This window comes from Medicago sativa, chromosome 7 (assembly GCF_051527215.1).
Source record: "Medicago sativa cultivar Bolivia chromosome 7, Bolivia_mono, whole genome shotgun sequence".
NCBI lineage: Eukaryota > Viridiplantae > Streptophyta > Magnoliopsida > Fabales > Fabaceae > Medicago > Medicago sativa.
The window spans coordinates 24,010,003-24,025,838 of NC_140755.1; the positions used below are offsets into that span (position 1 = coordinate 24,010,003).

At 36.4% G+C, this 15,836-nt stretch overlaps 5 protein-coding genes and 1 pseudogene across 5 annotated transcripts; 5 read left to right on the forward strand and 1 right to left on the reverse strand.

The window, feature by feature from the left end:
• Positions 1 to 6: 6 nt before the first annotated feature.
• On the reverse strand, positions 7 to 3,643 carry MEF22 (mitochondrial editing factor 22). Its single transcript, XM_085724377.1, has 3 exons — positions 1,243 to 3,643; positions 604 to 685; positions 7 to 362 (listed from the first exon to the last, which is right to left on the reverse strand). Exon 1 carries the CDS (start codon positions 3,499 to 3,501, stop codon positions 1,366 to 1,368), a length of 2,136 nt encoding a protein of 711 aa, XP_085580503.1. The 5' UTR covers positions 3,502 to 3,643; the 3' UTR covers positions 7 to 362; positions 604 to 685; positions 1,243 to 1,365.
• Positions 3,644 to 4,738: 1,095 nt separating this feature from the next.
• LOC146905029 (uncharacterized) lies at positions 4,739 to 6,499 on the forward strand. Its single transcript, XM_085724378.1, has one exon. The coding sequence runs from the start codon at positions 5,149 to 5,151 to the stop codon at positions 6,268 to 6,270; it is 1,122 nt and encodes a 373-aa protein (XP_085580504.1). The 5' UTR covers positions 4,739 to 5,148; the 3' UTR covers positions 6,271 to 6,499.
• Positions 6,500 to 6,788: 289 nt separating this feature from the next.
• LOC146905030 (uncharacterized) lies at positions 6,789 to 8,200 on the forward strand (annotated as a pseudogene).
• A 266-nt stretch (positions 8,201 to 8,466) lies between these two features.
• Positions 8,467 to 10,236, forward strand: LOC146905031 (protein FAR1-RELATED SEQUENCE 5-like). The gene is made up of 2 exons (XM_085728422.1): positions 8,467 to 8,470; positions 8,536 to 10,236. Exons 1-2 carry the CDS (start codon positions 8,467 to 8,469, stop codon positions 9,414 to 9,416), a joined length of 885 nt encoding a protein of 294 aa, XP_085584548.1. The 3' UTR covers positions 9,417 to 10,236.
• On the forward strand, positions 9,417 to 10,349 carry LOC146905032 (uncharacterized). Its single transcript, XM_085728424.1, has one exon. The coding sequence runs from the start codon at positions 9,417 to 9,419 to the stop codon at positions 10,347 to 10,349; it is 933 nt and encodes a 310-aa protein (XP_085584550.1).
• LOC146905033 (uncharacterized) lies at positions 10,350 to 11,360 on the forward strand. The gene has a single exon (XM_085728425.1). The coding sequence runs from the start codon at positions 10,350 to 10,352 to the stop codon at positions 11,358 to 11,360; it is 1,011 nt and encodes a 336-aa protein (XP_085584551.1).
• Positions 11,361 to 15,836: the final 4,476 nt, after the last annotated feature.

Below are 15,836 nucleotides of genomic sequence, written 5' to 3' on the forward strand. Positions count from 1 at the left end.
ATGTGATTTTTTTAGGGGGACAACATAATTTGGTGGATCAAACATACAGCCGAAATGTAAGTATACAACAAATACTCTCAAACATCAGTGCATAAATAAGTAAATAAAAAACATCCGAAGAATGCCATTCAACTATAGAATTCAACGTAAACAGGGAAGGAGATTACTATATGTAACATCACAACCGAGCAAGATCCCCATGGCTTCAAGGTGATAGGTTGTAAAAACAAGTAACACGGTAAGATTCGCTAGGGTCCGAGAAAACATCAAGACTCAACGACGTACTGATATATAACTCATCAACGAATTCCTCGCACTGGCAGCAAAGTTTGAACACATGTTTGTGTTGGTATAGAACTTTCCTTTCGTAAAAAAAAAAAAAGAGGATGCAATTGAAATTAGAACATCCATCCACAGTATGAACTTCAATAAAGCAACATCTAAACAAATTCATTAGGCAATATCATAACCCAAGTCCACATTAGCTATATACACAATTCAGAGTGATTCAAATCAATCTTCAAAACTGAAGATTCCTCAAGAATATTTACTCCATACTGAGTGATTCATAATGTGTTTGGTAACAGGATCAAATATTCTCACCTTAAATCAATTCTGGTGGTGATAAAATTGAATGGGAAGGAACCATCAGAAAATTGCAAAGTTAGACAACTCTTTTCCATATCTGAAAGGCTTAAATAGTTAGTCCGAAAACTATTTTAGAAATTAAATTATGACAAAAATAAAGTGCAATATTAAAAGAAAAAGAAAACATAACCCAATGATTTTAGACCATAATATGTATGCACACACTCTCACACTGACATGAATACCAAAACAGAAACATGCATAATATGTATAATTTGTATATTTTGGAGAGTATGTTAATATAATTTTACATTTTGGAGACACCGCTGTGATACTAGAATCTTTCCAGAAGCATATACTGCTTTTCACAGTAAATTTGCCTTTTTTCTTTTTCTTTTCCTGAAGTACTTATAAATAAGGAGGTTCTTTGATTCAAAAATAATTACCAACTGACTAAAATTTCAGAACTTTTGAGGACTAATATATAACTACACATCAACTACACCTTACTCTAATGATTACTTTTGGAAATTTAAGACATTAAAGACAGCAATATATGGAGATGCATATTGCAGGTGCATATTGATTTATTTCATATATAACACAGACACACAACAAAATATTGCCCCTCTAGTGTGGATTGGTTACACTTACATGTATCAAATCAATGTCATTGGTCCCCATGAAAAACTGATTTTTCAATTAAGATCATTGGTCTCCTACACATGAACAAAAACCATTCATAACAGCTGGTTTGAGGTTCTTGAGCCGTTCACCTCACCAATAATCACCACAAGAACAGAAACCATCTTTAAAATGATGAAACCGATTTGCATCCCTTACAATTATCTCTCTTTCAACAAGCTTCGATATAAGCTTTATCGCTGAATGACAGTTTACACAAGCTCGGAGGTTTTTCGTTATTCTAAGAGTAGTTCTTGGAGCAGTACTAATAAGCCCATAAGCAACCGCTATTCTCTCGCTATGGATACAAAGATTCTCCTCCTTCTCTTCATAATTCAGATCATGCAAAACAGATTCTGTATGTGGGACAAACCCAACCTCCTTTAACCGTCTTTCTTGCCTCTGAAGTTCATCAAAAATTTCCTTAGCACGTGGATGCGACATGTCACCTGCATGAAATGTATGTAGCTTTTCGTTGATATCAATAACACTATAACCAAGGTACTTAGTCAATCCTTTCTCCTTCATCAGAACCTGAACATATGCAACACGATCCCACATGCGAGAGGAAGCATAGAGATTAGACAGTTGTACATAGTGTCCTGTATTATATGGATCTAATGAGAATAGCTTTTGTGCAGCATATTCTCCTAATGTTACACAGCGATGAACCTTGCATGCACTAAGAAGTGCTCCCCATACACTTACACCAGGTTCAATCGGCATTTTCAAGATAAATACATAAGCTTGTTTTAAATAACCTGCACGTCCCAAGAGATCAACGACACACGAATAATGTTCATTGCGAGGCTTAATTCCAAAGTCTCTCATGCAATGGAATAGCTCCCACCCTTGTTTTATAAGACCAGAATGACTACATGCTGTGAGAAGCCCAATAAATGTGACATCATTTGGACACACCCCTTCTTGTTTCATTGCATGATAAAGACAAACGGCTTCCCAACCTTGACCATGCAATCCATATCCCATAATCATGGCACTCCACATAACAACATCCTTAACAGAAGCACGATTGAATACCAATCGAGCAGATTCTACACTTCCACATTTTGCATACATATCAATGAGTGCAGTATTAACAAAAATATCACCTCCATATTTACTTTTTCTAACATAGTCATCAATCCATTGGGCCAATTTGAGGGAACCAACTTGTGCACAAGCTAAAACTGCAGACCTTACTGTGATAGAATCTGGTTTAATATTTCTCGAAATCATGCCACGAAATAGCTCTACCGCCTCCTCGGCATGACCATTCTTTGCATAACCAGATATCATTGCATTCCACATCATCACATTATTAGGTGTCTTCATTTGATCAAAGAAAGATCTTGCAACAGTAACCTGTCCACATTTCGCGTAAAACGCTGTAAGCGAGATGAGCAAATCCGGCTCGTCTTCAAGACCCATTTTGATTATACAACCATGAAGAGATCTTCCTTGCTCCAAATCATCTATATCAGTATAAGCCCTCATAACACTCACCAAAGAAATCCAATCTGGTTTCACATCAGTCTTTCTCATTTGATCAAACATTCTCAATGCTTCGCACGGCTCCCCATTCTGTCCATATCCAGAAATGATAGCCGTCCACGAAACAATTGTTCTATCATATAACCTATCAAACACCATTCTCGCCATACCAATTCGACCACATTTAGCATACAACGCCACAAGACCGTTCTGTACAAAAACATGCGACCCAAATCCATAAACAATTACATGTGCATGAACCAAACAACTCAAACCGAAATCCAACAACTCACTACAAGCTTTAAGTACACGAGGAAAAGTGAACTTATCCGGATGTAATCCCACCAATTTCATCCATCTATACATTTCAATAACATTCCTATACATATTATTTCTCGAATAAGTTCTAATAATAGCATTCCACATAAACAAATCCGGGTCAGGAAATTCATCGAACAGCTTTCGTGCGTAAAAAATTTGTCCAAAATTAGAACTTTGACTGACCAATTTGGTCATGAGAAATCTATTATGTTGCAATCCAGAGAGAACTAGTTGGTTATGTATTTGATAAAGATGTGTAATGTGGGTGGAATTATCAATAAGAGATGCATAGAAAGAATGTGAAATGCAATGAAGTGATGAAGAACAAAGATGTTTCACAAACTTGTGTATTTGAAAAGGTGTAACATTTTTGTGTTTTGTAATATAAGAAGGTAAGGTACAAAACAATGCCATAGAGTTGTGTTTTTATTGTTAAATGTTTGTTACCAAAGCTTAATACACTTCAATTAGATCAACTGAAGCATAACTCCTATCGTTAATTTCGTTCCTTAAGTGGAAATCCCAAGTACTACCAGAGGATAGTTCGCAGAAAATTGAAGGAGGTAATTAAAGTTTAAGAATTCCGAATTTTACTGAGGTCGGTAACACAAGCTTGTCACCTAAGTAGCTGGGACATTAGGCCAAAAACAACGGATAATTGATAAGCTAGCTAAAATCGGGGGCGGTCAATCTCTAAAACATATGCAAAATTATAAGAAATTGGACTTATATAAAATTTTAAGGGGTCAATTTTGAATCTTTTTGAAAAAAAATCAGGGCCAATTTACAATTTTACTAATTTCTAAAGGACAACTTACAAATTTGTAAAATATAAGGGATCAACTTGTAAAATTTGAAAAAAATTATAACAAAATGAAATTTGGTATTTCTAACTTTAAGGTGTCATTTAGAATTCCTTATACTTAACCTGGACAAAAATAATTAGAGAGTTGCTTTTTTGACAAGGAATACTTCTAATTGACACATGGAAATGACTATAACGCCCCTGGCGGTAGTTAACTGCCGCTGGAAGATACGCCGGATGTTAACTGTCGCTGGGTGCCAGCAGTTGTTAACAACCGCTGGTGTCTTTCCCCCCAAAACCAGAAACCCCTACCTCACATATTCATTCATCACCTTTTTTCACCAAAACCATACCCAAAAAAAATCCCATTTCAAAATTTTTGTGTTAAAATCATGCCTCCAAATCATTGCTGATCGATTGCTAAGACGTTTCTACACACAAAATGCATCAAAGAACAGGTATTACAACGTTAAAATCCATTGCATTTGATTGATTTTTCTGGTTTTTTTTTATTCTGACACGCGTTGTAGCGGCAGTTAACTACCGCTGGCAGTGAGCGGCTGTTAACTGCCGCTGGACACTTTGAAAAATTTTCAAATTTTTCTAAGTGCAGCCACTGTGAAAACAGTGTTTTTTCCAATTTTTTTTCTTTTTTTTTGTTTGTTTATGTTAATATATGATATTAGATAGATGTTTATTAATTAGTTTAGTAATTGTATGTTGTTTATTTATAGATAATGTTGAGAAAAAGCAACTTTCTTAGACTATGTGCAATGGAAGTGTTGAATCTGACATTCAACAAGCAAAACCACTCCAATGGTGTGTTGAAGGTGTGTTTAATGAGCTGCTCGATGAGAGAGATGATGAACCGGTTCAACACAAATTAACCTGCCATCCGATGCCACGTGGCACGCTTCCATTGGACCGAAATGGCGCGTACAGCACACGCGCAGACAGCAGCGTGTGAGCTGCAGACCGGATGAGAGAGGATCTGGTTTTTGGATGACGTTGCAGACGTGGCGCTTGTTGATTGGTCGTGCAGATTGTTATCCTTTTAATTATTTAAATACACAATTTCGTTGAAAAATAATTTTAAAAAAAAAATACCAAAATTCATGATTTTTTTTCCTCTATAAATAGAGACTTGGTTCATTTGATTTGGACACAGAAAAAAAACCAAGTTTTTCACTATCTTCATCTTATTATTATCTTTCTACTAGCAAACTAAGTGAAGTTTTAATCTTCTTTTTTGTGAAATGGATCCCAATAATAACCCTTTCAACAGCCAAAATTATTCTAATTTCCCATTTAACTACGAAAATCCCAACAATCATCCAAATCCAAATCTATTTTTCAACCAACGTCCTCAAAACATACCTCAAAACGTACCTAATTTTGGTTTTACACCAAATTTCAACCAGTCATCCTCTGTTCCAAACTTTCATGGATATTATGGATCTATGATGAGATATCCATCTCAAACACCCCCGTTTCATGGTTATATGCCAATGGAGAATGAAAATTTTCCCAGTGGTAGTGCATCTCAATATCCTGAATTTTCAACACAAATAACTCCTGGTGGCATGGCAGTTGCTGATGAAGGCACTCCAGAAGATTCAACTCCTAAGAGCAAGAAAAGTAAGGAACCAACATGGAACACTCAACAAAATTTGGTGCTAATTAGTGCATGGATTAAATATGGAACAAGCAGTGTTGTTGGGAGAAACCAGAGAGGAGAAACATATCGGGGTAAAATTGCTGAGTATTGTAATGAGTATTGCTCATTTGATTCTCCCCGTGATCTAGTTGCATGCCGAAACCGTTTTAATTACATGAACAAAGTAATAAATAAATGGGTTGGTGCTTATGATGTCGCTAAGCGTTTGCAAGGAAGCGGTTGGTCGGAAGATGATGTGGAGGCAAAAGCCCAGGAATTATATGCATGTGGGAAGAATGTTCAATTTACTTTAAAGGAAGAATGGCGCGCTCTCCGTGATCAACCACGTTATGGTAGTCAAGTAGGAGGAAATGTTGGCTCAGGAAGTAGTGGATCTAAGAGATCTCACGAGGACTCTGTAGGATCTAGTGCTCGTCCAATGGGTAGGGAGGCAGCTAAAAAAAAAGGAAAAAAGCAAAGCAAGGACGCTGCCTTGGAGGAGGTGGAAAATGAGTGGGTTCAATTCAAAGAAATGAAGGTGCAAGAGATTGAACACTTGAAAGAGTACACTGCAGAAATGAAAGAGTACACTGCAGTGCAACAAGAGAAAAACAGATTGAAGAAAATGAAATTGTACGTAAAGTTAAGTTCCCAAGAGCATCTCAATGACAGGAAAAAAGAAATGTTGGAAAACTTGGAGCGTGAGCTGTATGGAAATTAATTTCACTGTAATATTTGTTTGTATTCGGTCAAAATTGTCAGTGTTGTCTAGTCCCCAATGTTTACTTTAAATAATTGTCAGTGTTGTCTAGTCCCCAATGTTTACTTTAAATAATTATGCATACTATGCATACGTGACTTTAATTTCACAGCCCATGGTATTCCTCACTATTTGCTTTACACATACTATGCATACTTGAATTTAATTTCACAGCCCATGGTATTCCTCACTAGTTGTTTTACACATACTATGCATACGTGACTTTAATTTCACAGCCCATGGTATTCCTCACTAGTTGCTTTACACATACTATGCATACGTGACTTTAATTATCATCATTGTCCACCACACATATTCTATATATAGGGACTCAGATCTACTTCCAATATCACAAATCCTACTTCCAATATCACAAATCTCATTCATATCTACTACCAATATCACAAATTGCATTCAGATCTACTTCCAATATCACAAATCTTATTCATATCTACTTCCAATATCACCAAAAATTATCAATGGATCCTTATGATTTCACAGCCTACTTCAAAAAACGTGATGCTGAAGACACTTATATCGTCAACCGATTTATTCAGCATCGAAAACAAATAGAGGAAGATAGTGGATCTCGTAGTAGAAAATATTTAAATAGAGATCATTCAGCGACAAACCAAAGACTCATTGACGACTACTTTGCCAATGAGCCTACATATGACGATGCAATGTTTCGTCGTCGGTTCCAGATGCAAAAACACGTTTTCCTTCGAATCGTTGGAGACCTTTCAAGTAGTGATAACTACTTCACCCAGCGAGTTGATGCCACTGACAAAGAAGGTATATCACCCTTAGCAAAATGTACAACAACAATGCGAATGTTAGCATATGGTGTGGCAGCAGATGCGGTCGATGAATACATCAAAATAGGAGGTACTACATCATTGGAGTGCTTACATAGATTCTGTAAAGGAATCATACAATTGTATGAGGAAGTGTACCTGAGAGCACCAAACCAAGATGACCTTCAAAGAATACTACATGTTAGTGAAATGCGGGGGTTCCCAAGGATGATCGGGAGTATTGACTGCATGCACTGGGAGTGGAAAAATGTCCTAAAGCATGGGAAGGTCAATTTACTAAGGGGGATAAGGAAACCACCACAGTTATCCTTGATGAAGTTGCATCTCATGATCTATGGATCTGGCATGCCTTTTTTGGATGTCCAGGAACGTTGAACGATATCAACGTTCTAGACCGGTCACCGGTGTTTGATGATGTGGAACAGGGAAAGGCTCCAAGGGTGAATTTCTTTGTGAATCAACGTCCCTATAAGATGGCATACTATCTAGCTGATGGTATCTACCCTTCTTATCCAACTTTCGTCAAATCGATTAGACTTCCTCAAAGTGAACGCGATAAGTTATTTGCAAAACAACAGGAGAGCTATAGGAAGGACATCGAACGTGCTTTTGGAGTGCTTCAAGCTCGATTTAAAATCATCCGTGAACCAGCTCGCTTGTGGGACATAGCCGATTTGGGTATCATCATGAGGTCATGCATCATATTACATAATATGATTGTTGAGGATGAACGAGATACATATGCTCAACGTTGGATCGATTTTGAGCAATCTGAGGGAAGTGGATCTAGTACACCGCAACCATACTCAACCGAGGTGTTACCCACTTTTGCAAATCATGTGCGTGCTAGATCCGAGTTGCGTGATCCAAATGTTCATCACGAATTGCAAGCAGATCTAGTGAAGCACATATGGACAAAGTTTGGAATGTTTCGTGATTGAAGATGATTTGTATCGTACTAAATAAATTACTTGTGTGTTGTGTGCTTTTTTTTTTTCTTGCATTTTAATCTATTTGTGTGTTGCGTGCTTAGTTTGTTGTATTGCATTTTAAGTTAAGAAAATAAAAATAAATTATTTAAATAAATTTTGTTTTTACAAAAAAAAAAATGTTAAGTGTTTCTTTATTTTAATTTAATTATAATCGATAATTTTAATTTTATGTAATTATAAAAACAAAAATATAAAATTAAATAAGAATAAGAAATAAAAGGTGGTGGGGTAGAGTGTTGAATGAAAAAAACCATTGGAGATGTTAAAGTTGAATGAGTGTTGAATTAAGAGAGAGAAGATGATGTGGAGTGTTGGGAATTGCAAAAGTGGGTGTTGAAGGGTGTTGAATGTGTTGAACCATTGTAAATGGTCTTATTCCTTGTCAAATAAGCAACTTTTTTGTTGTTTATTTATAGATAATGTCGATTCCATTAAGGTTGAGGCTCCCGCTAAGGTCGAAGTCTCCATTAAAGTTGATGCTTCAAGCGTCAATTCCGATGTGGACACGGCTCATTTCTTTTCAACCCAAGACACATGGAAAGATAAAAACGAATTGCTCGGTTGGGTCCGTCGACAAGCAAATAGGGCTGGATTTACAGTTATCATTAGGAGATCTTGTGAAGGAAGAAATGTTATGTTGGAGTTGGTTTGTGAACGGAGCGGCGAGCACAAAGTATCGAAGACAAAAGTGAAGAATGAAACAATTGGATCAAGAAAGTGTGGGTGTTTGTTCAAGGTGCGTGGATATGTCGTTAGAGAAGACAATGCTTGGAAATTGGCCATTCTTAATGGCGTTCACAACCATGAGATGGTTCCGTATGTAGCAGGGCACCTTCTTGCCGGAACGGAGGACGACAAGAAGCTTGTACATGACTTGACCGATTCTTCGGTGAAACCAAAAAATATTTTGACAAACTTGAGGAATAAAAGGAAACAGTCCATGACAAATATCAAGCAAGTCTACAATGAACGTCATAAATTCAAAAAGGCAAAAAGGGGTGACTTGACGGAGATGCAATATCTAATCACAAAGTTGGAAGAGAATGGATATGTTTATTACGTAAGAGAAAAAAAGGAGAGTCAAACCGTTCAAGACATATTTTGGACTCATCCAACTTCAGTAAAGTTGTTTAACACTTTTCCTACTGTTTTGATAATGGATTCCACGTACAAAACCAACTTGTATAGGATGCCATTGTTTGAAATAGTTGGAGTCACCTCAACCTATTTGACATATTCGGTTGGTTTTGCATTTATGACTAGGGAGAAGGAGGATAACTTTACTTGGGCTTTGTAAATGTTGCTTAAACTTCTTGGACCAAATAGTGATATGCCTAAGGTGGTAGTGACCGACAGGGACACGGGTATGATGAATGCCGTAAACAATGTTCTCCCCGGTAGTAGTGCAATACTTTGTTATTTCCATGTTGGCAAAAATGTTAGATCAAGAATCATCACCGATTGCAAAGTTAAACAAAACATTGTTGTGGTGGATGGCCAAAAGAAGATTGTCGACGAGGAGAAGCATAGTAAGTTGATTGATACCATATTTGATGCATGGGAAAAATTGGTTGAATCTCCTACTCAAGAGTTATATGCGGGTAATCTAGTGGAATTCCAAGATGCTTGTAAGGATCATCCAAACTTTCTTCAATATGTTCAAGAAACCATTTTGAAGCCTTTCAAGGACAAGCTAGTGAGGGCATGGACGGACCTTGTGTTACATCTTGGGTGTAGGACCACGAATAGAGTTGAAGGAGCTCATGGTGTGGTGAAGGAATATTTGTCCACCTCCAAGGGTGATTTGGGTACTTGTTGGCATAAAATAGATGAGATGTTGGCAAACCAATTTGGGGAGATACAATCATCGTTTGGTAGGAGCGTTACGGTCTTGGAACATCGATACAAAGATGTCACTTTGTACTCCGGGTTGGGTGGTCACGTGTCTAGACAAGCCATGAATTTTATTTTTGTGGAAGAAGAGCGTGCTAGGAGAACCTTGTGCATTGAGAAGAAAACTTGTGGTTGTGTTCAAAGGACGTCGTATGGCCTACCTTGTGCATGCTTCATTGCTATGAAAATCCGTCACAACATGCCCATTCGATTGGATAAGATACACCCGCATTGGCAAAAGTGGTACATGGGTGAAGAACAAAGTAATGAAGATTTGTTTTCAGTCGCGGAGGAGTGGCATGGTATCCAAGAACGTCTCCAAAGAGTTCTGTTCTAAATGAAACTAGAAATCAAAGAGGCTTTGCGGTTGTTAGCGTTTCCGGAGACCACATTGTTGTCACCACCTCTAAGAAAGGTGGCAACCAAAGGAGCTCCCAAAAAAATTAAAACCACACGTGGTAGGATTCCATCTACGTGGGAGACTATTGATTCTCAACATCCGGAAAGTCAATCTTCATCACGGAAAAAATCTTCACAAACTAAAAGGAAAGGTGCTCGCATTGGCATTTCTCCGGTTCCGGTTCCTAAGCCTAGCTTCACAAGTTATGATCCATCCAATCCTATGTATTACATGCCAAAATTCATGATACCATACATTGAGAGAGTTGTGGATGTTATTGGTGACGGGCATTGTGGGTTTATGGCTATAGCGGAAGCCTTGGGTTTGACGCAAGAAAGTCATGTTATGGTGCGGAGAGCACTTATTCAAGAGTTGAAAGAGCATAAGAGCAAATACATCGAGATATATGCGAGCGAGGACCGTTACAACTACATCTTGGATGGATTGTATCCTCCCAAAAATCCTAGTAGCTTTGCACCTCCCGACAAATGGTTGACATTACCGGATATGGGACACATCGTTGCATCATGTTACAATAGGCCGGTGTTAGAGATGACTACATGGAAAGACTACATCTCCGAGACTTTTTTCCCACTTAGAGGACGGCCTCCGGTTAACCCGAAAAGCAACATGATTTGCCTTGGTCTAATCCCAAATCATTTTGTCCTTCTTTCATTAAAAGATGGTTGCCCACTACCTCCAACATGCACGGAGTGGAGAAATCACAGGAGCGAAGAGGAGGCAACATGGGAGGATGAATTTTTGGATCAACAGGATCGTTTCCAAACACTCATGGACATTGAGGTCAAAGAGAGACCGGTTCCACCAAAGGAGCCAACAAATGAAGACAATCCAATTATGTTTGATGACACTCCGGTTAAAGCAAACACCGAATTTGAAGATGTTCTGGAACATTTAGATGATTTGCTTTTATTAGTTGAAATGTGACACTTTTTGGCCGGTGTTAATCCGTTTTTTGGTTGATACGCGCCGACGTATTTTTTTGGATATATAATGTAATGACCAATTTTTTGGGTGATATAATGTAACTAACCTTTAACTATTTATATGTATATCAATATATTTGAGTTTCGCATTTATTAGTAATTAATGTACATTACGTGTAATGTTTTGCATAATGTGAAAAATTTGATGAATTTCAAACAATTGTTAAACGTTAACGCATTATCGGTTTTGTGTAATGTTACCGAATAATTGATAAACTATGAAATGTTGATGTTTATGATTGCCGGATGTTGTTGTTTCGGTTTGATTTCCTCCGGAATTGCCGTTTGAAATTACAGGTCAAACATGACACATTTCCTGGGCAAAACCAGTTACAGACTGCACTGGTTCTGTAACTGGTGTGAGCGGTAGTTAACAACCGCTGTACCAGCGGCAGTTAACAGCCGGCGTGTTTCCCAGCGGCAGTTAACTACCGGCAGGGGCAATATGGTCATTTCCATGTGTCAATTGGAAGTATTCTATGTCAGAAAAGCAACTCTCAAATAATTATGGTGCGTTTGGTTTGCAAAACAGTAAGTACTAGACAGAACAGTACAAGATAGAACAGCACAACACAAGGTAGAACAAAACATGACAAATTTTTATATGATTGAATTATTTTTTTTGTTTTATACGATTTTTGAGGGACGAAATGCTATTTTGGTATTTTACATAACTTGTACGTGGGACAAAAAGTTGTGTTGTGGTTTGGTGAGGGACAAAAATATCAGTTTTTGTCCTGTCCCTTACCTCCAATTTGTCCTGTATCTGAAACAGTTTTACAAATCAAACACAAGACAACTTGAGTTGTTCTGTCCTATGCTTTATTTTTTAGCAAATGTGATGACATCTCTCTAAATTAATTATCCAAACAATGTAATTTACATGTAAATTCTCTCAAAACATACCACATTCAAACACGCTTTTAATGGGAAAACCAAGTTAATACGAATATGTTTTACAAAATGAAACCAAATTGTGTATAGCACAGAGATGCAGTCCCCTTTGCTTGGATGCGCTAAGGTCATCATTGCACAAAACAGTGGGCATGCAACATCATTGAAATTGAGCTTTGTGTGACCATGTTTACAATATAGAAAGTTGTGTAGTGAATTGGACATATCTATGGATAGAGACTGATTTCATGTTGGTAGTTAAGGCGTTGAGACTGATTTCATGTTGGTAGTTAAGGCGTTTAATTCAAGCACAGATGTACATTTGAGACTACAAATTCATTGGAGCAATTGTTTTATTGATGGCTCAACAGTTAAGATGCTTATGTTCTCACATCTATAGATAAGGCAACTTGGTTACGGATGCTTTAAGCAAAAATGGGCAGAATAGATTACGGAACTCAAAACAATTAGATTATACTCAATTTTGATGTTTAATACAATATTTAGGGAGTCTTTATTGTTAAAATATCATCTTTCAATTATAGTTTATAATACACACGCGCACGCATACATACATATATGATGAAAGGTCAAACCTTTGTTGATCAAAACCATAGTTAACTTGGTTAGCAAGGAAAGTCTAACAATAGTTTTTTTTATTAGTGCAATATTTAAAAAATGATGATTATAGACCTAATTAACAAGTAATATGACTAAAATAAAATTTTAAATTGGGTTTTCATGTCCAATTGAAAGAAATGCATTAAAAAAATATGGGTAAAAAGTTCAAAAAAAAATTACATTTGAATTATGTGAGTCGATCTAATGAGTCGAGTCGAACTGTTTGTTAACTCGAAATGACTCGAGTTTGAGATGTGAAAAAGGTTTGTATCAAACTTGAGCGAGTTTTGAGCAGATTTCATATCGAGCCGAATTAAGTTTAGTTCGACTAGACTCGGCTTATTTTCAACTCTAAATTGGATCGATCTTTCCCTTCCAAGTCTACTATCAGGAGCATGTGTTATTTACATCAGTAAGGACTCCTTTCATCTACAAATACAATGATATTCAAAGAGGAAATATATTAAGCAAAAACTATCTCACTTAGTTTTAAGTTCTCAAGAACACTTCAAAGATTCTTTCATTTTGTGGTCTTGCCCATCATAAGGAAACATCCAACAGCAATTCTTTTGCCGAGTTCTTTATAAAGGCTACAAACAAACAAATCAAAAGCAATAGCAAAAGGCTTCAAGAATCACTAACTATTCTAGTGATTGAAAATTTTAAAAGCTAGTAAGTAAAATCTAGTGTGCTTCTAAAGAAGTGAAAAGAAAGAAAATGTATAGATCCAATAAGTGATCTAAGAAAAGGCACCGTTGAGATATAATTAATACTCAACTACATATTGGAAAATCACACAGTATTATAGGGGAGTGGAGTAGATCACATTGGATGAATCAGAATAACTGTTTCCGTGTGATTTCTCTTTCCCTATCTTACCTTACTTCAACAATGGATACCTAACACATATGACTGGAGGTCAATAAAGTTTTCTCTTCTTTGGAAAAAGTAAGGAGGCTTGGTAACCTTTGGTAACAATGAAAAATCTCAAATAAAAGGTAAATATGTCATTCGTAAGATAATCTTTGCAAAAATTGAAAATGTTTGTTATGTAGAAGGTTTAAAACACAAATTGATAAACATCACGCAATTGTGTGAAAGTAGTTTTGAAATAACATTCAAACCACACAGATACGAAGTAAGACAAGAATCTTTAGGAAAAACCTTCTTCGTCGAATCAAGAAATAAAAATGTTTATGTTTTATACTTAGATGAACTCCCAGTCCAATCCTGCTTTATTTCTCTTGAAAAAGAAAAATGGATTTGGCATGAAAGGGATGAACATATAAGTATTGAAACCATCTCTAAAATATCAAAATTTGATCTAGTAAGAGGACTCTTTTGAAGGTTTTCAAAAACTTTATAAACAAATTCCAAATTAGAAAGAAACCAATATAATTTCTATAAGAAGTGATCATGGGAGAGAATTTGAAAAAAATAGGTTCCACCCTAAAGACACCCAAATTTTACCTATTGTCTAGTTATTATACTATACGGCTTTGGTTTTTATTTATGGGGCATAAAAAGGAAGAAAAAGAAGGTTTTCTAGAGCAGGAGAAAGTGCACGACCGTGCACCTTCAAAACGCACGAAAAATAAAAATAGGCAGAGGCGACACGCACGATGATGCTCCCCACACGCACGACCGTTCTCGTTGCACATATTGTGCAGAGTTTGCGATTTTTCACTATGGGAGCTTCTCTGGCTCCGATGACAACAATTCACCTATTTACAACAATTTCTCATGTATATAATTCACTAATCAAAACGCCTAACCAATTTCAAACTTCCTCTCACAACCTATACACACCAACACCAATCAAAACACCTAGCCACTATTTGGGTTTAGTTTTCTCCTATAATTCTTAGATAGACATGCTATTTGCACCCGAGTCTGGTTACTATTCTTTCTGTAATAGTCTTGTTGTGTACACCTCCCTCTGTCTAAACCACTAAAATGCTACACATCTTACTATTTACACCCTTTTTCCATCCAATTTTACTATTACACCTCCGTTTCGCACTTTACTTTCTTATTCTTACTAAAAACACTATTTTTTTTTTCCTAAAAACTATTTTCTCCCATTCTTTAACCAACAAGTTGACTCCTCTACCTCCTCGTTATTCATAACATCTATAATCACGAATAATTCAATTTAATAATATCGTGCAATCAATATCAATAATAAAAATAATACTAATATTATCCAATAATAATACTAACATGTTAATATTAAAAATCGATGTGTTACACTAAATAATGGTGATTTGCTTGCCTACAAGCCAATCTCTACATCACCCATTGCCTTGTCAACAACCACTATCTCTACCCCTCCCTGGCATGCTCGATTTGGTCATCCTTCACTGAAAATTCTCACACAAATGTTATCTAGTCATGACTTATCTAGAAATTTGCTTAACATAAATTTGCATTGTAATTTTTGTTTTATCAATAAAAGCCATAAACTTCCTTTTTCTATGTCTTCCATAAAAACTACTTCCCTTCTTGAACCTATTTTCTCTAATATTTTTTTTTGACCACTTTACTAGAGATACACATGATTTTATCCTCTCTAAATCAAAAGTGTTTTATTGTTATCTTCCCACGATTTCATTTTAAAATTGAAAAAAAATTCTCGCACAAGGTAGAATCTGTATACAAAGATGGTGGAACTTAATACATGAAACTCAAATCTTTTTCTTAATACACATGGAATATCACATTACATAAGTCCACCTTATATTTCTGAACACATTGGGATTGTTGAACGCAAACATCACCATATAGTCAAAACTGCACTCACACTCCTATCTCATACTTCCATCCCTAAAAAAATTTGGTGCTGCATTTCAAATGGCAATTTACCTAATAAACTGCATGCCGACACCTAAAAGTCGAAACA

What these genes read in the sequence shown, in the direction of transcription:
- MEF22 (XM_085724377.1), bottom strand. Translation starts at nt 3,501, where the DNA reads ATGGCATTGTTTTGTACCTTACCTTCTTATATTACAAAACACAAAAAT.
- LOC146905032 (XM_085728424.1), top strand. Translation starts at nt 9,417, where the DNA reads ATGTTGCTTAAACTTCTTGGACCAAATAGTGATATGCCTAAGGTGGTA.
- LOC146905033 (XM_085728425.1), top strand. Translation starts at nt 10,350, where the DNA reads ATGAAACTAGAAATCAAAGAGGCTTTGCGGTTGTTAGCGTTTCCGGAG.
- LOC146905029 (XM_085724378.1), top strand. Translation starts at nt 5,149, where the DNA reads ATGGATCCCAATAATAACCCTTTCAACAGCCAAAATTATTCTAATTTC.